This window comes from Polyodon spathula, chromosome 4 (genome assembly GCF_017654505.1).
Source record: "Polyodon spathula isolate WHYD16114869_AA chromosome 4, ASM1765450v1, whole genome shotgun sequence".
NCBI lineage: Eukaryota > Metazoa > Chordata > Actinopteri > Acipenseriformes > Polyodontidae > Polyodon > Polyodon spathula.
This window is the reverse complement of record NC_054537.1, coordinates 69,688,565-69,711,479: the sequence shown is the minus strand read 5'-3', so window position 1 is coordinate 69,711,479 and position 22,915 is coordinate 69,688,565. Positions and strand designations below refer to the sequence as shown.

Below are 22,915 nucleotides of genomic sequence, written 5' to 3'. Positions count from 1 at the left end.
ATCTTTCAACACAGAAGCCAAGGAGGTAGAAAAGAGAGCCTGCATAATGTTTATATGACATTCTCCCCAATTTATTAAAAGAGTGGGCTCAAGCAACAAAGGTCTAGTCGATTTGTTTTTTCTGGAATGTAAAAAGAAAGGGAGAAATGATTTGTTTGCTTGCTTACAGTACCCTATACTGTAATTTCTTGTTTTATTTATTTTACTGTTAAAGAAAAAAACATAACTTAAATCATAATATTCGGATATATTGCGGTCCTGGAGTTGGCTTTCCATTTTTACTGTCTAATTGTGCATGCCTTAGCTGCAATATACATAGGCACTTAGAATTACTGTTTGTTTTATTTCACACTGCAATTCACAAAGAACAACATACAAAACAATTAAAAGCAAAGCATTAATATGATATTGTTATCATATACACACATATTGTACAATAACACAAAGCAAATTAAATATCTACTTGTTGAAGTGGTTTTTATTTTAGCCAATGCACTAGCAAAAGGCAGTGGTGTCAGCTCCCTAGCAACAAGCCTCCTATGTTGTTAATGGATTCTTACAATGCAGCAGGTTTGTGCATTTGAGAAAGGAGAGGAAGACTCATGAAATTAATTGGACTCAAGTTTGTGAGAAGCAATTACCCTCCGCTGTACGAATTTGGTGTGCTGCTTTTTATACGAAAAATTAGAAAAAGCAGGCTGCGTAGAGGATTTAAACTGGACCCTGATGCCCGTGATAAAACGATGGGGTTGTTGTGCAGTATTTGTTACTAGCCTATTTTTTTTTTTCTAGGGGTCTCTCGTTATATCCCGACAAACAGCAGATTTATATTGGACCCCGACACCCGCAATATATCAACTGGGTGGTGTGTGTGTGTGTGTGTGTGCCATATATATATATACATATACATGCGGACTGACTGACCGGAATCGCCCCCTCCCCCCGCACGTCCCTTACCAGGATTATTGCCTTTAAATATTTTTGTTAATAATTTTTAATGGATGCGGTTGTCATATAACAGAAGAGAAACAACTTTTGTGTATGTATTTTGTTGCAATAAACCTGGCCCATATTGTCCAATCAGATGACGTGTGGGTGTGGACGGACGGTTTCAGTGGTACCGGTAGTTTGACACACAGCTCACGGCGACTGTGAAGTTGAGCTTCTAATTATCCAGGCAAACTGAGGCGAAGCAGAAGAACCGGAGGTAAATTCAGCTTTTTGATAAATGAAAATAATAAACACTTAGTTCAAATAAAAAAAAAAAAGATTAGAGCAATCATATTATATAAAATCACAGTGGTGTTAAACATGTGACACATGTAAAAGTCCATTGTTGTGTCCGTCAGTAGTAATATTGTAGTTTATTTATAAATTCATGGTACCGAACCTATAACGATACACGAGCATACATGGGTCTTTTTAACCAAATAAATGATTGAAATAGCCTATATAAATTATGTCATCATTTTTGGGAGTGAATAATAAAGAGCAGGCAGGAGGTGAATTGAAAAGTTATTTTAAAATGAACCTAAAATAATATATGTACCTGTTATTACAGAGCACAGTCCTAATGGCTTATTTGCCAAGATCTTCCTGAAATGAAATGTTATTGCCTTCTCCAGTCTCATTCTTCTTCATCAAAATACTATTAGTAATAGAGACTCGAGTCATGTTCCATACACATGTACTATTCAAGGTGTTTAAAATAGTTAATTGTCACTATAAGGGTCATTTTCAAAACATTTTGTTCCTGTACAAAATTTGCTCCTCCACTTACTCCTCATTAGCCTCCCCCCGCCCCCCGTATATGTGCATGTAGGTTATGAGTTAATACGACTATAGTTATAATGTAATGGTATTTTTGTAGAGTCAAGCTGTGATCAAGCCATCAGTGAGACCAGAAAGAGGGTACAGCTGAGAGAGGGAGAGAGAGGACTGTAAGAAAGGATAAAAAATAAAACTGTACAGCATGAGGAGGTTCTTGGTGCCTAAAGAAATAAGCAAAGATTCTGCATTCACCTCTTCAAGTGAATGCAGTCAGGAGGCAGAAAAAAAGCAGAGAGGAGATTTCAGACAGTGAATGATGCCCTTCTGATGCAGAATTACTGGAGGCTATTATTGAGAACTCCAGTGATTCTGTAAGTGATGTTCTTTTGGACAGTGATGATGAAACTGTTTCATCTGGACCAGACGTGGTCCCACCGGCAGATATTGAGACTCCTGTCACAACTGGACCACAGGGTGTGTTTTATCATATTTTAACATTAAAGTAATTAAACAAAATAACATATTTATTCATACATTCTTATGTTTTACATACTGTACTTATGCATGGTAATTAACATTATTATCATCCTCTCTCATGAAAATTTAAGACGATCAGTATTGGACATCACAAAAACATACCTGTCCAAAATAATTGCATATATTTCTAAAAACATGATTTCATATTTATTCACACCCTGTAAATTAAAATGCTATTATTTTGGACAGATATGTTTTTGCAATATTTAATACTGATAGTCTTACAATTTTTCATGTCTTCATTTATATGTAACAAATACTGAATGTACACATGTATTTGTTTTGCTAAAAAAAAAAAAAAAACTTTCAGTTACATTGTATCAAGAGTATGAACAATCCTGGAAGCTGCTGTACATATCAAAGAAGATAGTTGAGTTGTAGAGAGTTAATATAATTGTTTTGGGCAGTGTATTTTGTAAATGCTTAAATAACATTGGTGTTGTGCAAAACTAGTAAATATATGTTTAACATTGCATTACAGAATAGAAGCATTATGTATTAATTATTATTTTAGATATTTCAAGATTCAGAAATGAAGACCCAATAAGACCTGTTCTCACAAGATTCCCCCAAAAAAATTCAAGGAGGTGGCGCAAGAAGTTTTCAGTCCTCGTGGTACAAAGCACATTCGTGGCTGGAATACCCTCAAAGCAGAGATGCAGTGTACTGCTTTGCCTGCCGCCACTTTACTCCAAGTACCCATCCAGACCCAGCTTTCATGTCAACAGGTTACTCCAACTGGAAAAAAGGCTACATTCAAAGATGGTGAATTTGCTTCACATGTGAATGCTATGCCCTGGCAATGGGAGCCTGGAAAGAATACCACAGGATGGCAGGTAGTAACACCTCCGTGTTGCAGCTATTCAATGAAGGCTACAAGAAAAAGATACAAGAGTACTGGCAATATATCAAGACGATTGCAGAAGTGCTCCTTTTAACTGCAACACAAAACATTGCTCAGAGAGGATATTGCGAGTCCAATGAGTCTAAAAATAAAGGACACTTTCTAGAAATTCCATATTTGGTTGAAGCAAAATCCATTGGTAGAAAGCAATCTGTTGGAGCATCAGAATGCAAAATACATATGCAACACCATACAGAATGAAATGCTCCAATGCTTGGCAGACATGGTTCGAAAACAGATTATCGATGAGGTGAAAGAAAGTAAGCAGTTCTCCATAATAGCTGATGAAACCAAAGACATGAAAAAGAAATAACAGCTCTCTGTTGTCTTTAGGTACTATTATAATGGGGCAGTACATGAAAGTTTTTTACATTTCCAAGACGCTGAGCGTTTGGATGCAGAAGGATTGACAGAAAAAATTGGTGTTTAGAATCATATGGACTTGACTACAAAGAGAACCTGGTAGGTCAAGGATTTGATGGAGCTGCTGTAATGAGTGGGAACTGTTCTGGAGTGTCAACAATAACAATTAAGGAAGTAGCAAAGCACGCTTTCTGTGTCCACTGTCATGGACACTTGTTGATTCAGTGAAATCAATCAAAGCAGCTGCTAATTTCTTTATTAGAGAAACTGTTTATTTTTGGGTCTTACATGCACCATAAGTGGTTGCAAATCCAAAAAAAGAGATGTATGAAGGTATGTCAAGAGAGCTTCAAAGGTTAAGTGATACACGATGGACTTGTAGGTACTTTGTATGCAGAAATGCCATGGATCGATTGTCAGCAATAATCGTGTACTAGAAGAAATAACTGAAGAAGACCATTCAGACAGAGCAATAGATGCATGTGGCTTACTTGCTCAAATTGTCATTCTTTTCATTGGTCTTTTTGCTGTGTTCCGGAAGATTCTAGGCAAAACGAAGACTTTATCAGATATGCTCCAGTCACCAAAAGCTGATTTGGCCAGTGCTATTGACCTTATTGATACTGTAAAGGAGTCCCTTCAGCAGTCTCGTAGTGAACTTCAATTTGAAGATATCTGGACAGATGTTGTTGATACAGCTAACAGTTGCCATGTTCCCATCACAACAAGTATCAAGAAAAGAACTCCACATCCAACTTCAAGACTTAAAGGATCAGTAGTGATGTCTACAATTGGTGAGCGAAAGGATGGAAGTAACAAGGACACTTTCAGAACACACATATTCTACCGCATTCTTGAAACCATAATCGGGGAAAGAGAACGTAGATTTTCAAAGATAAACTGTCACATCATGAAGGGAATACATACACTGAGTCCTAATAGTGAAGACTTTTTGGAGAAAGATGTTGTAAATCCACTAGCAGAAGCATATGGTTCAGATAAAGAAGATCTCAGCCAAGAGCTACATCAGGCCCATCGAATCTTGGATCGCAATGTTAAGAGTGGCATGCAGAAGCCACCCAGTTTGCTTGAGTTCACAAGATTTCAGTAACCATTTGGGGAGGTTTTTCATGAACAATAACAAAACATGAACAATAATAGAATTGCATTAACAATACATGTAAGCAGTGCTGCTTGTGAGTGTAGCTTCTCCACACTGAAGACTGTGAAAAACCACTTACGTTCTGTAATGGCAGACAACCGACTGAGCAACCTTGGGGTCCTAAGCATTAAATCTGAACGTGTTTTTGTTAATGATTTGATACCATATCTCCTCCTCGTCACCCTGTATTTAAAGGTTGAAATTGCAAAGTTAAGTATTTTCAGTTCAGATGAAGGTTACAGTTATGGCATTTTTTTTTTATTTTTAAGTTTAGTATTTAGCTGAAAAGGTGCTGCTCAGCTTTGAAAACCATTGAAAGACAATGAAGTGTATGCAGTATCTCTTGCCACCCCAAACAAAAAATCCTAGAACCGCCCCTGTTCAGGTGCATGATGTGTTGTGCTTATTACACTTGACAAAATTATGTTATTATTACTATGAAATACACATTTTTGATAGCAAACACTATCTTAAGTTTCACCATCACATACCTGCCACACAGAGGGGTGCACCTCTTACATGTATAAAGTATGTCAACAAAATGTGCACGCACCACGTTCACGCAGAAGACTATATAGGTGGTCCTAGAATATAGAACTGGACAAATGCTGCTGTGAGGCTCGTTTACTTTGTAATGTACTTTATAAATTCAAAATGTCTTAAAGCTTACTCGGATATTTCAAAACATATTTTCATAATCAAATTGTCAAATGGATTATTGGTAGTATTTTCTGCCTTAAACAATATGTGAAAAACAGAAACATAGTAATAACGCACTACACATTTAAATATCTGTCAAATAGCTACACTCTGTAAACACTGCATTTAAATATATATATAAAGTTACCTTATCTATTTCATTATGAGGAAGTTAAATAAAACCCTCTTGTCTTGGAAATAAACACTTTCCATTCTAAACACAGTATAATTCACAATGTCAACTGTTGTGCAAGATGCTATGCTCTGTTTTGCTTCTAGTATTGTTGATACAATTAGTCAAGCATTGAGATTAATTACAGTCATGCAATCACAGCTGTCTGGCAAACTTATTTACAAAACACATTGCCATCAAAGTCAGTAAAAAAAATAAAATAAAAAAAGGCATTATTTGGTCTAAAATGTCATTTCATTTCTGAAACACTGTGGTCTACATTAAAGGATTAATGTTTAGAGGCAGTCAAACAACATGCAGCCAAGCACAGCATGGTGATTCATTTAAAAAGGTCATGTTGCATATGTTTGGCACTAGCGCCTTGAAATTTAAACCAAGGACACAAAGGAATGCGTAACAGAAAACTTGGCAACATGAGTCACCAAAATGGCCAAAATAAGGACTACCCAACACTAACAGAGTCCTACACCACCTTGAAATAAATTCAAAATTGAACCGCAAGCAATATAAACAAAGTATTTGTAGTCAACATGCTGCAACGCATAATTACTAAGCTTGTATTCAGTCAAGCTATTCTGTAGTTTATTTGTTACCAAATCAGATGTATTTAATTCAAAATTGATTGTAACCTATTGACCTTCAAATGCTTGGACAACAATTTGAAAAACAAGATGGCCATGCAAGTGTACTTCCTTTGTCTTGTTCATTTAATGGCTTGACTACTGACTTTTTCTACATCCAAAAGGTCACATGACAACATTATGTTGCAGGTCAAAGTGAAGGGCTCTCTGTTTTAATTTTGCTGAGGTGTTGCTTGGAAATATTAAGTCTGAAATTAAGTCTCAAAACAAGGAGTAATGTTAAAATACAAAAAAAATGTAACTCCCTGCCTTATAAACGCATACAAAACATTAACAAATAAGGGAGTAGAACTCTGCTCAAATGCAAGGTAGAATTACAGAAAACAAAACAAAAGAATGATTCTATACATAAGCACACCTGCACTTTCTTTTCAACTTCTTGGCATTTATTGACACCGATAGATTTATTTCTTTTAAGGTCTGTGCATGTATCAGTTCTAGGGAGGACAGGAGGTAAGATTTCAACAATAAGCCATTCTTAGTTTGAAGTTGTACTGTATGCCCAACAGTCTAGAACCTTTAAACTCTGAGCTGCTAATAAAATGTCTGACAACTTTGTGTAAAAATAATTAAATAAATAAACACCTGCCTTGACCTGTCAGAACACGATTCCTTTAGTAAATGTTATTTAAATATATTGAAAATATATATAATATATATATATTATAATGGGTGGAGGTGGCTGCCTTCCTGAAAATAATGAATGTTTGTTTATATTTTTATAGATGCTCAGTATTGATCAACTGTAACTCAGAAAAGTGCACAAACTTTTCAGGCACAGAACTAGCGAGTCCAGATTAGTGCTTCTCAAATGTGGCCACCAGTGGGATTTTGTGCAGCCACAGCAGTTCCCCAGCAACTCCTATCTTTTAATCAACCTTTATCTTAAAGCGGTGCCACTATCCAGCTTTCATTCATGCTGCGTGCACTTTGATTCCTCATACTGCTTCTGCTTCTGTTAGCTGCTACTGGCTAGCATTAATGTCAGTATAATCACTGCATGTTTCGCCGATCTTTCACTCTGATCAAATTTCATTTTGGCATGAATCTCAAATCTCCGTCCGTTTCGCTTTGTGTCAGTGCTTATTGGTTGATGAATGAGAGAAGCGATGTGAAACAGCGGTATGGAGTAACATTATTTTCTTTAGTGCAGAGAAACTATCTGAATATTTGAACAAAAATTGCTGCACATTAATTCAAGTCTGTGTCCCCACCATCAATTACTGAGTTGATATAGTGATCAATGTTTTGTGATCCTATTTTTGTTATGAGGAGAATAACAAATGCTCCCTTTTCCACATTTATTTTTTGAAGACTAAGTTAAATTTAACAGTTTTCATCTGTATGTACAGGAAAGGAAAGTCATATGTAAACCTCAGTAATGCTATTACTTTGTAAACATGCTATTACTTTTGAAACTTTGTTTATTGCAAAGAAACTGCAATGGCAGGGATTATATAACAAAATAAAAACTAATAAATAAATAAATAAAAAGCATGCAAGTTCTACTTTTGTACTGTTTGTGCTTGAAATACACACAATAAACATGTATAGCTTTAACTACTGTGTGAAAGGCAAAATTTTGTCAGACCAATAATATTTTTTCTAAAAAAATCTAATCAATACACCTGTCTCCCTGAGCCCCAGTACCTTCTCTAAGGCTGCAAGGGTCTTGATGTAATAAAGCAAAAAAACAGGTAAGCGAACGCATCTGGTTGCTCAGGAATGTGGTTACAGTACATTTAAAAAGAAACAAGTGTTAGAGGGAGGGGTTACTTACCGACTTCCTCAGTTCTGCATCTTGTGAAGGAATATTGCCTCAGACATGAGTTACTTCTTGGATTTGTAGGATTGCTATTATGTTCTGGTTTTCTCTGAGAATATATGTATTTCCTGTTATACACCAGTATGTATTTGTCAGATTTGGCCAACTTGGTTCCCTCTTTGGCGATTTATGCCAATTGAAGCCTTGAACGTTTAATTTCTCTGGAATAAGTCTGGTGACCACACTTCTCCATGACCTTTATTTTGCAGGATGCTTGGCTATGCAAACGGTGAATGTCAATGAGCCTCCCAAAACTAATACTGTATGTTTCCCAATACACAAAGCTTCACTAATTTGCCATTTGGACAACATTTAAAAAGATCCAGCATCATATTATAGCCTTCATAGGAGATGTACATGCACTGTTTCTCAATATCAAGCAATTTCACCAGTTTGTGCAGTGTTTTGCTGTTCTCTCTTCATTTCCTCCCCATTTCAGAGAAGCCCACAGTTGCTATGGTTACCTCAGCGAACCCATTCATGCATTTTCAGTTTAGATCCCGGAAATAAAATTCCAGTCAAAGTGCTAATTGAAATAACAATGACTTGTTTTCAAAAGAAGCTGCTTGAAAACTAGACTGCCACCTTGTCAGTGGAGGAAAATGGCACTGGGGTTGGCAATTTTTCAAAATGAATAGTAAAGATACAAGCCCTTTAAAATCAAGCCCTTTAAAAGTTTGTTATAAACATTGGGAAATTACTTAAGGTCGTATTTTTTCAAGACATTCAAGAATAAATTATAAAAAACAGGCAAACTAAAATAGAAAAGATAATGTCTAGGCTACATATACACTAGTCAAAGCACTAGTTAGTATGTTGTAGCACATAAAATAAAAATAGCCCAAAAATAAAAATAAATTTCTTGTTGCCACAATATACAGAATGATGAATAGGTGAGTCCACTGACTTATATGGGCACACCTGCTACCTGACTGGGAAGAACGAAGACCCTAATTCTGGGACTGCAGCGAAAAATGGAAACCCCCACCCCTATGTTTATTTGTATTTTTGTTATTATTATTATTATTATTATTATTATTATTATTATTATTATTATTATTATTATGTATTTGTGTTATTTTGGTTATTTAAATGCATTTTGTGTTAAAAAACAAATTACTTTGTTTTGTTTGGCATGGAAGGAGTTAAACCTTCTCTGTCAGAAATACTTGTGCGGAATATGGCTGTCTTCAAATTGACTAATTGTAAAACTGCAGCTGTGTGTGGGACAGAGAGAGAAAGAGAGAGAGAGCGAGAGAGAGAGAGCACTGTGTCGTTGTTTTGAGTGTTATAATTGCAGAATTGTGTACTCTTGGGAGCTGACGCCACTGAGCCAACACACACACACCCGGAGTGCAGTCCAGTCGACATTTGTTTTGTTTTGGCATATGTTTGTTTGACCCATGTGCCATTTAGTTTATTATTTAAAAGTCTTTATTATTGTTTAATAAATACAAGCGCATTGGCGACACCCCGGAGTACCGAGCCTGTGTCTATTTCCTGGTCTGCTCTGACATCACCCACCCAGCCATCCTGCCACACCATTGCATGAGACTAAACAGTTCCAAGAAGCACATTATACAAGAAATTGTACATTTAAACACAGGTTAACATTATTAATTTAGTTGTACTTCCAATTTTATATGATTGATGGGCACTTGCATTAGGTTATTTAACTGGTGTTTACACTGATTAATGGAATCTCACAAAACAGACTTGGAGTGACACTATCATTCAAAAATCAGTTACTTCCTGTCCTGTGGACAAACATGGATCAAAAATTCACAGAATTTAGAAAAAACATAGAAAAACAAAAGGGACCATATGTAATTGTAATAGAGTGCAGTTCGTTTATAAGAATCACTGATGTAAGAATCAACCGCATACAGTGATCCCACGAGGACTTGTTTTGATGTATTGTCCTCAGTGATCGAGAACCATTGACATCTGTATACCGTATTTAAACTGCCGATGTCACACTTTTGCTAATTGTAATGTGACGGTGGCAGAGGACACTGTAAAGTATTGACTTACAGTTTTAAACCGGTGCTGGTTTTATTTCTCACACTGCGGTGGCAAAACAACGCTAATAAAACAAACAAAATAAACCTTGCTCTCAGCTGGAACACTAACTAACAGTACATCATGTGAAAAAAACACTAGATCTCTTACTCGAGTTTTGGTTTCTTTTTGTTACTTCAGCTTCCTTACGCCTCTATACCCCCATCACAAAGCTATTGACTAAGTTATTTCTATCAAGGTGTCATTAACTTTAACAAGCAGTTAACCAATTGGCTATTACCCATAATTCATTAAGCAAAGCAGCTGTGGATTTTTCGTGGGTGTGCATGTATGCAGGAACTCGTGACATCTAGTGGTCAACCCATTACACTGCAGCCAGGGAACAAGCTCTTATCATTCTCATACTAAGTTTGACTCTGCACCACAGTAATCATATTGGTCCGCTTTTAAGAATCATCCGCTTATAAAAATCAAAACACCCAGGGCAGATGTGGTTCTTATAACCGGACTGCACTGTACCAGATTCTGCCAAATCAATGCCCAAAACTGTCACTAAGGCAAACATGTGTAGGGGGGAGGTATTTTGCATCGACTCAGATAGGGGTGAAATTACAGGCATTTCTGCAGAGGGAGTATTTTTAACATTAGTTAGGTAGATTACGTTTACAATTAGGCATGCTCAATTCAAAAGGTATAGCACAAAGTTGGTGAAATACAATTCAAAGTTGACTGCAGTATGTCCACTGTTTTGTCATTTAAAATGGGCTTTACATAATGCGAATAAGAAACTGAAGTGTCCAGTGTCAAAAAAATAAATAAATAAAACAAAACAATAATTACATAATTGGGGTTCAAATTGGGGTGTTGACTTGGCAGAATCCGGTATTTGTTTAACAGACCATTTCTTCCCACTCTTCTCTTCCAAGCTGAGCTACTTGTTTCCCCAGAATGTATCTAGATGCAGCACAAGTGACAGCACAAATGGGTCCTGAAGCAGGCAAAGCTGAAGTGGCGTTTATGGCACAGCATTAACAAGCTGCAGACTTGCTAGTTTGATTAGACAATTTCACCCACGGTCTTAAAAAAAATAAAAATAAATAAATGCTGGATGGGAGAACCCTTTCCTGTCTGCAAAGGAAGCAGGAAGTCAAGATGGAAGCATCTATAATGTACTGTAGCGAGATCATAATAAATCAGCTCAAGCTCAACAATGCAAGATCAAAAACAGAGAACAGACAACACAATATCATTCTATTGTGATAGGAAATGTACAAGTCAAAACACTTGAAAAGACAGAACATTTTGCATGTGCCTCCACCGGAGCACGCAGGTAATCATCGAGCAATAGAGCAGCATTGTAATATTATAAAATGTATCGTTTGCCTACTGAAATATACTTATGTAAAGTTGGTGTGATATTCTGAGAATGTGTACAATTTCAAAACAAATAGCTTTTCTGTAAATACATCCACGACGAATTGCTACTCGCAGTATTGTTTCACAAAAATTGACAGCATTGCAACAATAAGAACATCTACAAACGAGAGGAGGCCATTCGGCCCATCTTGCTCGTTCGGTCGTTAGTAGCTTATTGATCCCAGAATCTCATCAAGCAGCTTCTTGAAGGATCCCAGGGTGTCAACTTCACTGGTTCCAGACTCCCACAATTCTCTGTGTAAAAAAGTGCCTCCTATTCCCTGTTCTGAATGCCCCTTTATCAAATCTCCATTTGTGACTCCTTTCTTTTTTTCCGGTCGAAAAAGTCCCCTGGGTTGACACTGTCAATAACTTTTAGAAATAAACCTTTTTGAATGCTTGAATCAGGTCGCCAAGTAGTCGTCTTTGTTCAAGACTGAATAGATTCCATTCTTTAAGCCTGTCTGCATGCGACATGTCTTTTAAACCCGGAATAATTCTGGTCACTCTTCTTTGCACTCTTTCTAGAGCAACAATATCCTTTTTGTAGTGAGATGACCAGAACTGAACACAATATTCTAGATGAGGTCTTACTAACGCATTGTACAGTTTTAACATTACTTCCCTTGTTTTAAATTGAACACGTCACTATATATCCAAGCATTTTGTTGCCTTTTATTTATTTATTTATTTATTTTTTACAACTTTCTCATATTGTCTAGATGAAGGCATTTTTGAGTCAACATAAACTCCTAGATCTTTTTTATAGGTTCCTTCATCAATTTCAGTATCTCCCATATGGTATTTACAATGGACATTTTTTATTTCCTGCGTGCCATGTGCCTGCCCAGTTCTGAATGCTGTCTAGATCATTTTGAATGATCTTTGCTGCTGCAACCGTGTCTGCCGCCACTCCTATTTTTGTGTTGTATGCAAATTTTCAAGTTTGCTTACTATACCAGAATCTAAGTCATTAATGTAGATTAGGAAGAGCAGAGGGCCTAATGTCAATCCCTGTGGTATTCCACTGGCTACTTTGCTCCAATTTGAGGCTTCTCCTCTAATCAAGTACTTTTTGTTTTCTACACGGTAAACACTCTCTAATCAATGTGTATGCATTTCCTTGAATCCCTACTGCGCTCAGTTAGAGAATTAATCTTTTATTTGTCAAAAGCTTTCTGGAAAGCTAAATTAAATATGTCACATGCTTTGCAATTATCCATTGTCAATGTTGCATCCTCAAAAAAATCAAGCAGGCTAGTTACATGATCTCCCTTTCCTAAAACCATGTTGACTGTCTCCCAGGGTACTGTTACCATATAGGTAATTTTCCATAAGTTTACATACAATAGAAGTCAGGCTTATTGGTCTGTAGTTACCTGGTTCGGTTGTGTCTCTTTTTTTGTAACTCTTGTCTGGCTCAGTTTGTGGACTGGATGTTTGTGGTGGTTTACAACAGACTTAAATACCATTGGAAAACAAATACAGTAAAAACATGTGCAGATTAGCCCTTTACCCCCAATCAAAACTATATAATAATTGTAAACCAAACCAAAAAAGTAAATAAATAAATAAATGGAAGCGTCTGCACATCCTAAAGCAGGGCTTCTCAAACTCGGTCCTGAGGACCCCCTGTTCAAGAGCTGAAAACAAGTAAAAAGGTCTAATAAGCAAATTATCAGTTCAATTAAAGGTCTAGTTAAGTAACTGAGAGCTCGGTTAGAATGAAAACCAGCAGCCACAGGGGGTCCCCAGGAACGAGTTTTAGAAGCTCTGTAAAGGAACAGGCATTACATTGATCAGTGAGAAGCAGCAGTACTCACATTTTTGTCGGAAGGCTGGTCCTGAGGTAAAGACCCAGGGGACAGGACAGGGGAGCTGGCCGGGCTGCACAGCTCAGGAAAGGGATTTGGGATGGCTGGCAGGGATGATGTACGGAGCTGCAGTTCCTCTTCCTGAAGTCTTCTATACAAAATGCGGGTGGGTTGTTAGGCAACAGTACAGGTCAGACCATGGGGAAAGTTTACAAAATCATTATTTGCAGTTTTGTACAACAGTAATAAATCACCTTGGAGGACAACCTTATCCAATGCAACAATGGAGTGAAAACAAAAATATACCTTGCAACTTTCCAACACCTGTGGATTTGACGACACCAGTAAGAGTTCAGGTTATCACTTGTAGAAATTAATTTTAGCTTTCCAAAATGGGAAAAAAAGGTAAGATAAAATACAGATTTTAAAGGTGCCAGTGAAATTAAGGTCTGTGAAATCAGCTGTTACTTTCTTGTAAGTTACGCCTTCTCTCATGGAGTGTTTTTGAATTTATGGGTGATTATTTTGTTCAATATCTGGTGACAAGAAACAAATGTTCTCAAGACACTAATGACCAGAACGTGACACTTTGGGCTTGTTTCACAAATGTTGACGAGCACTAAGCTCGGACTACCTAATGTTACATTAGGAAAGATACAAGATAAGCTAAAAAGGATAAAATAATAGAGTATTGTATAGAGTCTAGTGATAAACACCACATCTGAAAGTAAATACTCTTCTGGGACATCTTAATTTGATAGGGGAAAAAAGCAAAACAACAAACAAAAAAAAAACAAACACACACACAAAGCCAAGAAAATGCAACCTTCATACCTGACTGCAAGGATATGCACTGGCTGGGAGCGCCGCACCTTCTGTCTCGGGGATGTGGGCTGCACAGGGGCTATTCCTGAGGTCTGTATGTGGCTGCGGACAAACTGACCATTTTGAAGAAGTGGTGCCGATTCTGACTGGGTGCTGCATGTTGAGTACAGGCTTTCAAATGATGAGTTCATGTCATTTACCAAAGCTTCCAGGTCAACATCATCATCTAAAAATAAAATAAAAAAACATAAAAACACTTTGATCGCTCTGTTTTTATTAGAGGTATACAGTCACCAAGTGGTCATACAAGTGTTCTAGATCTCAAATGAGATTACTTAATATGCATTATTTAAGCAAGACAAGTACAGCGGAACATTTAGAGTACATGGAGCCTTAATGAATCTAATGTTCAAAAGGCAGGATAAATTCTCTGTTAACCTGACACTATTAAACCAGTAGCACCTTAGACCCATATACAACAAGTCTGAGTAATTTTCAACAAGGAGGAGGACACCAGTCATTACTGATCAGAAAAGCAGCTATAATTAAATGAAGACTCTTTGAAGCCAGTACTTGACTCTCACAATTTTCATAAATTCAACAGGAAATAAATGATTCATGGGACATCAAGAAATGACTAATTCTCAATTTTTTTTTTTTTTTTTTTTTTTTTTTACTAGAACTTATCCACAAAACGTGCTGGTCATCCACCTTTCTATTACTAAGGAAAACGGACTACCAGTGACAACACTAGTTTTAGTTACAAAAGCATATTTTATTGCATAGACTGCTACAAATTATTCTCAAGGCTTACTAGCCTGGCTACAAAATAAAGAAAAACAAGTTTTAGTTTTTAGCAGAGATTTTCTACTAAGAACCTGGACTAAACAGGTGGTGTTCAGGTCAGGACTGAGATGTTTGCTCATCAAAAGCACTCCCTCAAGAGCCATGAGAAATACATTCTTTTACCAAATTATTCACAAAAATAAATTAAAACAGGCAGCAAGTAAACTGAAATCTACTTTTTTTATTATTATTATAGCCAGCTGAAGATGGATGTGTTTCTCAGGAACAGCAGCTGGATCTAACACTTGCTTGTGGACCCAGGTGCTGCCTGACACCACTCACTAAAGATGCAACAAGTTAACCAACCCCCCCCTTGCTGTCAAGGAAACTAAACAAAATTGGACAGGGATGTACATGAGTTGTTACCAAGAGGATAAACTTCTGCTTACAATAGTAACACCACGGTAGCAGAAAGTCCAGGATCTGCACAAACCTTCCGGACACTAGGTCAAGGTTGGGGAAGAGAAAGCCTGTGTTATTATTGTGGGTTGTAAAGAGAATATCTTAAGCCACTTTCACTGAGCAGTCTCTGGGAGGTTAAAAAAAAAAAATTATTTAAAATACCCAGTAACAGCATGAAACTGTGCAATCTATGCCGGTATAATACCGTTGTAACCCTTTCACACAGAAAAAGGCTTGACGCAGTCTAAAATAAGTGACTTTTATAAACCACTGCTTAACTGCTTAAAAAAAGAATGCTGTTGAGCTTAAATTGTTTTGTGAAATAAATATAGATGGGAGCTTTCAATGGGGGGTATTCAGCAGACTCAATCAAGCCACAAAACACTGAGGTTCAAAATGACCAGTCAGTCCAGTACACCCCCACAACACCCCCCCCCCCCCCCCCACCATACGCTTTGAAAACCAAAATATGGAATTGTTTATTGTTTATTATTTTTTTTATGTATAAACTGTTCCTCAAAAGTAACCATGTATGTTTCACGCAGATGGGAAAAGATGATAAAACATCACTACCTACCTACTTACTGTTGTGTTAAGAACTAGTACTGTAGTATTAAAAAAAAGATTAATGTTTTATTAAAATGGCCTGGAGATACTGTAATTGTATAACAAAAAAAAATAAAATGTTTGAATTTATTGCAAACATAAAAGGTTGTGTGTGTGTTTTTTTTTTTTAACCCTCACTATAATGACACCCTCGCGTATTGCCTGTTTTTGCCCATGGCCCTTACCAGGTGGAACAAAAAGGGTTGCCTGTATATATTATAACCTCTTGAATTTCATAACTACATAAATAAATACAACAGCATAGCTATAATGTATATACATGTTTGTGTAGATCTTTTTCTCTTCTTATGAGCAATAACTATACGGCAGTTTGCACCTGATCCATACTGCCTTCAGATTATATCAAAAATAATAGGACAGGTTGGTGATCGCGGCGCTTTTCATCCAAAAATTGAACCCATTAAAAAAATTAAAAAAATAAAAAAAATTGCAGCGAATTTTGAATTTCTTTCTGCAGCAATTACGCTCAAGTGTGAAAGGTGGTTGTGGCAGAACAAAGCTCTGCCCTTTTTAAATTGGCAGGGATGGGGTTAATTTGCCCTACCTGCCTGGGTTTATTATGTTCAGGTGGCTGGGTTGATTAGGGGAATTAACGATCAATCAGCGCCCAGCCACCTGACATAAAAGGAGGCCTCTGCTTCTCATTTGGAAGGAGGGAGCTGAGGAAGCAGGTTGGTGTTTGTTTTGTGATTTTTAAATTTTGATAAATCCAGTGAAGGCATTGCCCAGCCTGGAAACCTTATTTTTGTAAGTTTTTTGTTATCTTTCTATTTGTGTTTAAAGATCTTTTTTGCCCTTGTGCACTTTCATTTTTGTGTTTTATTTATAATAAGTTTATTTTTTTGAACTTCAGACTGTCTCTGGGCCTCTATCCACTCACCAGCCTGCCACAGTGGTATTCAATTGCATAGGTTCGTTTTTTTTTTTTTTTTTTAGAAAACGCAGTGAATAAATACTATAGTATGAATAGTCCTTATATTAAATTTATTCCGTTATGATGAAGCAAAATACAATTGCTGAACTGATTTTAACTCAAACACAGTATAATGAGACATTTTTGCAAGGATTCCTTTTGACAGGATCTTCCTTGAAGATCTGAATCCTGGATTTAAAAAAAACAAAACTTTGTATGACTGCTGTGTGTATTAAATACTTTTGAGAGCTTTGTGGATGACAAAAACACTTTATTTTGAAAAGGATTACAGTACCTGCTCATGATGACGTAAGCTATGTAAATATAACATACATTTTAGACAATCTAACATGTAAACATGCGCTCTCCAGTCTAGCTCCAACACTCCAGTTTTATAAAAAGATTCATTCATCTGAATAAGGAAGTTTGCCACAAACGATATTCCATGCTTTCCATACAAAACTTGCTAGAGTCATTAAATCAGCTTCTTTACTGGATTCCAAAAGCAGCGTCTGCCTCAAGTCTGATCCAGGAGGATATTCAGATAAATGTGTAGCGATTTGTTTCATAGTGAAGTTTGAGGTTGCTCATCTTCTTCAAGCTACAGTGTGTAAGCAATTTGTTGCAGATGAGACACAGGGTACCACAGTTTTCAGTGAAAGCAAACACTTTCTTCCAATCTGGTTTAATTCCTCATACTTTCTTTTATTACTAGTGGAGGGAACGCCTGAAATAATCTTTGGCTCCCTTTCACAAGAAAGACTCCACTTTAAAACACCTTCCAAAAGTAGTTGGGAATAAATTTTTTCTTATATTTGTGCAGTTGTGAATTTGCCAGCTATAGACACACCATCAACTGGCAGAATATCATAACAGGCATTGTGACTGGGCTTCAGGTCTGTGCAGAGCAATGTTGTTATGCCAAATGCATTTACAAACCATAAACTGGCCACACTGAGGTTTTCAATAAAAATTAAAACATTGGATAAAATTACTCTAAATCTCACTTTAAAAGGTGACATTTGCAGGGTTTGTGCAATGTTCATATTTTGTTAATGTCAAATGATAAACATCAACAATTAGATTTTTTTTTTTTTTGGCAGCTCAAAAAAACCCAGTGTTCAGCTTTTATTATATTTTTAAAATACATTTTCAATTACATTTTGTATTATGTATTTGTCAAGTACATGAATGTCATGGCTCGATGTTATGTTGCAGCCCAGCCATATTATTTAATGTCTTTAAATACCAGTACAAACCGAAAGTTAATTGCACTTTCCATCAGTGTCCTTCTCTTGTTTTCTTGGGGCCTGCTTCAGCCCCTTAAACTTTTGGGCTCATTAAAAGAAGAGAGGACGCCAGGCATTTCAGCTCCACAGACTGTCACTGCCAGTTTCAAGGCCAAGTTCAAAGGCATTCTTTGGTGCGAAACAAAATGTTTCCAGCTGTAATCAATTTGGCTTAGACAAACTTTTGCAATCACAGCACTTGAGAGAGAATATCTGTAATTAACAAGAGCTAACCTATAATAATGAGAACTCCCTTTTTGAAAAATAAGACTTACGCTTCATCTCTGCACATCTTAGATGCATTTCTTATAGTAAACTCCAACATTTTTATTCATAGAGCATAGCATTACAGTAAACAAATAAACAATACTGTTTTGGCTGGCCCAAATGCCCAGTGGAAACATTTTTCGCCCCACTGTGGATTTACCACAGTCGAAAATGAAGTCTAGATGCTAATAGATGCACATACTCCTCCTCTGTGAAGCACTGAAGACATCAGTAGCATATTTACATCCTTTACAAATATGACTTGCAGGAAGATATAGCGTTTCTTACTTTACAAAAAAAAAAAAAAAAGGTTGCTATCAGGATATTTCAAAGCAGCAAACTCCAGCATTGGAAAGTACACCTTAATAAAAGGAATTCTTAAACTCTATTTCACACTCAATATGAATTGACTTTACACAGTGACTACTTACACTAGGATAACTGATTTAATATTGTTTTAATCTAATACAGGGGTGTATTTTTGTTTGTTATGGTTTATTATACTTTGCCCAAAGATAATATTATCTACTTGTTCGACATTTTGATTTGACTTGTCCTTTCCCAGCTGTATGCAATATTCTTGTGTGTTTCGTGTAATTCTGCAGTGTTTTGATTATTTACAGGGATGAAATTCTGAAGTGGCTAACAAACATCAGTAATATCTGTCCCCCCTGTCCACCCCCCCCCCCCCCAATATTTCGTGGGAGATTTGCCATTTACTAACTCAGTTACAATAGATGCAGAGGGGACCGAAATGAGTTTGTCTCTCCACGCAATCACTTTTAAAACCAACTGAGATTCATCTTTAAGAAGTGGCTGAAAAGGGACATTAGTTACACTATGTAACACAATTTTTGTTCCTGGGTAGTAAGTGTTATTTCCTAATTGCTTATGCCTCAAAAGTATAGAAAATGGCTATTATTCCCCACAAACTTTGCTTTTGTGACCAGGACAGTGATATTTCAAAATATCACTATTTCCAATGGGAAAACGGGCAAATGTGTGTCTTTTCGTTCACAAAGTCAGAAAAAAACAACACATGAATCCAAATTAACATGTATTTATACTAAAGTAATACAAAATGACTACAAAAGATTTAGAAGGGAGTAGTTTTTCGAGATTTACGATTATACTGTAAAATGTAAGCAGTGAAAGATAAATACACACACTGTACAAGGTATTTTATGATGTTCACATCATTCTAAATTACAAATATTGAAACTTAAATAAAACAAATTTAAGGTGACCCAAGTTTTGACCCAAGTTTAGAAGTTCCTCTTCACTTTGATGTCGTACCAAATTGTCAAAATGTTCTGACAGAAGTAACCAAGTGGCATTTGCACGGATGCCTTCAACACTGCAGTTCAGTGACACACACTATGACTGCCTTTAAAGTTCTATTAAATTTCAGGTCGAGCCAGGAGGGCATGCAACTGTGGAGGTTAATTACATAAAGAGTGTAGATAAAGATCATGGCACAGCATAGCTAAATATGGGAGTGTGTCGGGTAAGAGCTTGAAACACCCAGAAGAGAAACCTGCGGCCAGCTACCTTGGTGCCTCCATCCAGCCGGGTCATTCTGTTATGAATTTTCTATTTTTCCATTTTGTATTATTTATTTATTTTTAAACTTGAATGTGGTTTTTATTGTATTCTAAAAAAAAAAAAAAAAAAAAAAGATAATAAAAAACAAGACACATTCATCAGTGTTTCTGGAATTGTGACAGATGCACTGTTTGTTTCACATAACAGACGGGGAAAAAATGGTCGTTTGGAGATTTGTTTCTTTTGATTGATCCAGTTTCTATTTACTGTGCACTTGAGTCACTAAATAGCCATTAAAATTGTGAAATAGTGAACTTAAATTCTTGTAGAGAAAATGACATGCCATACAGTGTGGAAATTAGACTTCCATTGCAAAGCGGCTTTTATACGTTATGTATACACTGGGGCTAATCAATAAATGAACGGATATCCGAACATGAAAATTCCACGTTCGTTCCAGCACCGAAATCAATACAAACAAACAATAAAAAGGTTCACCCATTAGCATGTTTAATCTATGACATGACAAGGTGTTGATCTCAATTTATAATTCAATCAATAAAACAGAATTAGATACCCTTCAATGGCCGCTGATGCTTAGATCAAGGACAGCTACAATCGTACATACTTCCCTTATATTCGCTTCTTTTTAAATGGTTGGGTTAGAAGAAAAAAAATTGTTCTACAGAAATCAGCATGTATCCAAAATATACAAAAAGCACCATCATCTGGAAAAGGGGTTGCATGTAACAAAAAGTTTAAAGTAATTTAAGAAACACACACTATGTTACAGATTTAATATCTAAATGAAATCTTCTTCCAGTTCGATTTACCAACCTTGTAGGGCCCTATTGGAGCACGGTTTATTTTTCTTAGTTATTATTGCTGCGACTGCTGACTCACTACAAGAATGAGAAAATGATAGACACTGGCATTCTAGGATCTCAGTGATGAAATGGCACCAGTAAATCAATGTCATGGTATTCACATACATGTAGCAAGCCTAAACTCAAGTTTAAATATTTTACAGAAAATTTCAGAATAAAATTTAAAACTAAATAAAAAGTCCAGAGTTAAGATCTTGCACTTTCCCAACCCTTGAGTTGTAATTATAACTTTCCACAAGGCCCCGAACTCACTTCAAATCTTACATCTGTGACACAAATGTTCTCTTTTAAAATAATTACGGATTAAAAAAAAAAATTAAAAAGGTTTACCTTTTTTTTTTTATCATGAAGTACCAATTAAAAATAATACATGTACTGCACACTTAACTGACTTACAGCTCAGACAGTAATGAACCATTAAATCTAAGCAACTCTAAATCTTTTCATCCAGAAAATGTAATTATCTTCCACATTTCCTTTGACATCGCAAGTTAAAGTTTCTAAGCAGAAAGCATTTATTTTATTTATTTATTCATTCATTCAATCAACAGCAATTGGATTAGTGTTTAATCATTCTTCTATATTGAGATATATTATTATCAAACTGCAGGGCCATCTAAAAACTAACAAGTTAGCTCCCCCTAGTGAATTTCACAAGCCACTGTAATTTTACTTGTCAGGCATTCTATCCTGCTTTACTGCTGCCATGCTGTCAACATGACTACTGACCTGAATTTCTATCAATATATAAAGCAGGAGTAAAGCTAAATGACCTTCTGATTAATGTACAGTACGTGAGCTTTTCTGTCTTAACCCTGAAAATTAGTAGTTTTTCTTTTAAGATGTATTGAACAATACAGTACATGTACACAGTTGCTTGCATTGGCTAAGCAAACTCAATACGCCTACTGCTAAAAAGCACACAAGTCGAACAATCAACTGAACCGTCCAGATCAAGGGTCTCCAATCCTGGTCCTGCAGGGCAATTGTCCCTCCTGGTTTTTGTTCCAACTGGACTAATTAAGCTTCTAATAAGCACTTAATTGGTTCAATAAAGTAATTTAAGGTACAGTTGGCACAAAAAGCAGGAAGGACAGAGGCAGTGGTGGCGCCAGGCACTCCCCGGTGAGGGCGCTGAGGGGGTCTAGGCAAAAATTTCAAGGCACTACACTGCACGTTGGGTGGGAACTTATAGTGTCAATGTTTTGATTTATCTCACAAAACTTATAATAATAATAATAATAATAATAATAATAATAATAATATATAATAATAATAATAATAATAATAATACTAATACAGACGCCTTTATCCAACATAGTTTACTGGTTTTACAGTGCAGTATGATGCAAGTGCTGTTGTAACAGGGCAGAGGCTGGGTGCTTAACGGTGACCCCGCGCACCTCAAGAGAGCGTCCAATCGCTCCCATGAGAATGGGGCCTTAGAGCAAACAAACCAACATTGAAAAAAAGGTGTTCTCGGTCATTTGGGCAATCGACCCTGGAACAGATCTATTATTTTTGCCCTGTGTGAATGCTAGGTGCGGATTGTTTGTAATCACACCAGCCCAGGGATCACCCAACATGTGTGATCATATTTATTCAAACACTTTAGTCTTCATACACTGTGAAGTTTCTGCTAGCTCTGGAAATCAGATCTACTCTAGGGAGTCATTTGGTAATACGTTTGATGCTGAAGCAGAGCAGTTGTAAATTGGATACATGCATGGTGTTTGTTTAAGTCTGGTTTGGTACACAGTTATATACGAAGTTGCAATTTTCAACTATGATATTCTTGCATAATGGCTACATTGTATTGCTGTGTGATGCAATTATACAAAAGCATTGCGAAGAAAAACCTACAGACAACATAACAAAACCGGCCAATTTCTTTGATAGAGAACTGGAAGAAACTCTAGTTTCCTGTCTATACTTGATTCCATGTTTTAGTTATGGGAGAATACATCT

The 22,915-nt window shown here is 36.5% G+C and overlaps 1 protein-coding gene across 2 annotated transcripts in view; it reads right to left on the bottom strand.

Moving 5' to 3' along the window:
* LOC121314797 (growth factor receptor-bound protein 10-like) overlaps positions 1–22,915 on the bottom strand; it is a 156,687-nt gene that overhangs the window by 48,320 nt on the left and 85,452 nt on the right. Inside the window, exons 4-5 of one of the 2 annotated variants that reach the window (XM_041248481.1) lie at positions 14,181–14,397; positions 13,356–13,494 (exon numbers count right to left, since the gene is read on the bottom strand). In XM_041248481.1, the coding sequence (XP_041104415.1) occupies positions 13,356–13,494; positions 14,181–14,397 (356 nt within the window). Of the gene's footprint in view, positions 1–13,355; positions 13,498–14,180; positions 14,398–22,915 lie in introns of both variants that reach the window. The other variant, XM_041248479.1, reaches the window with a different exon arrangement.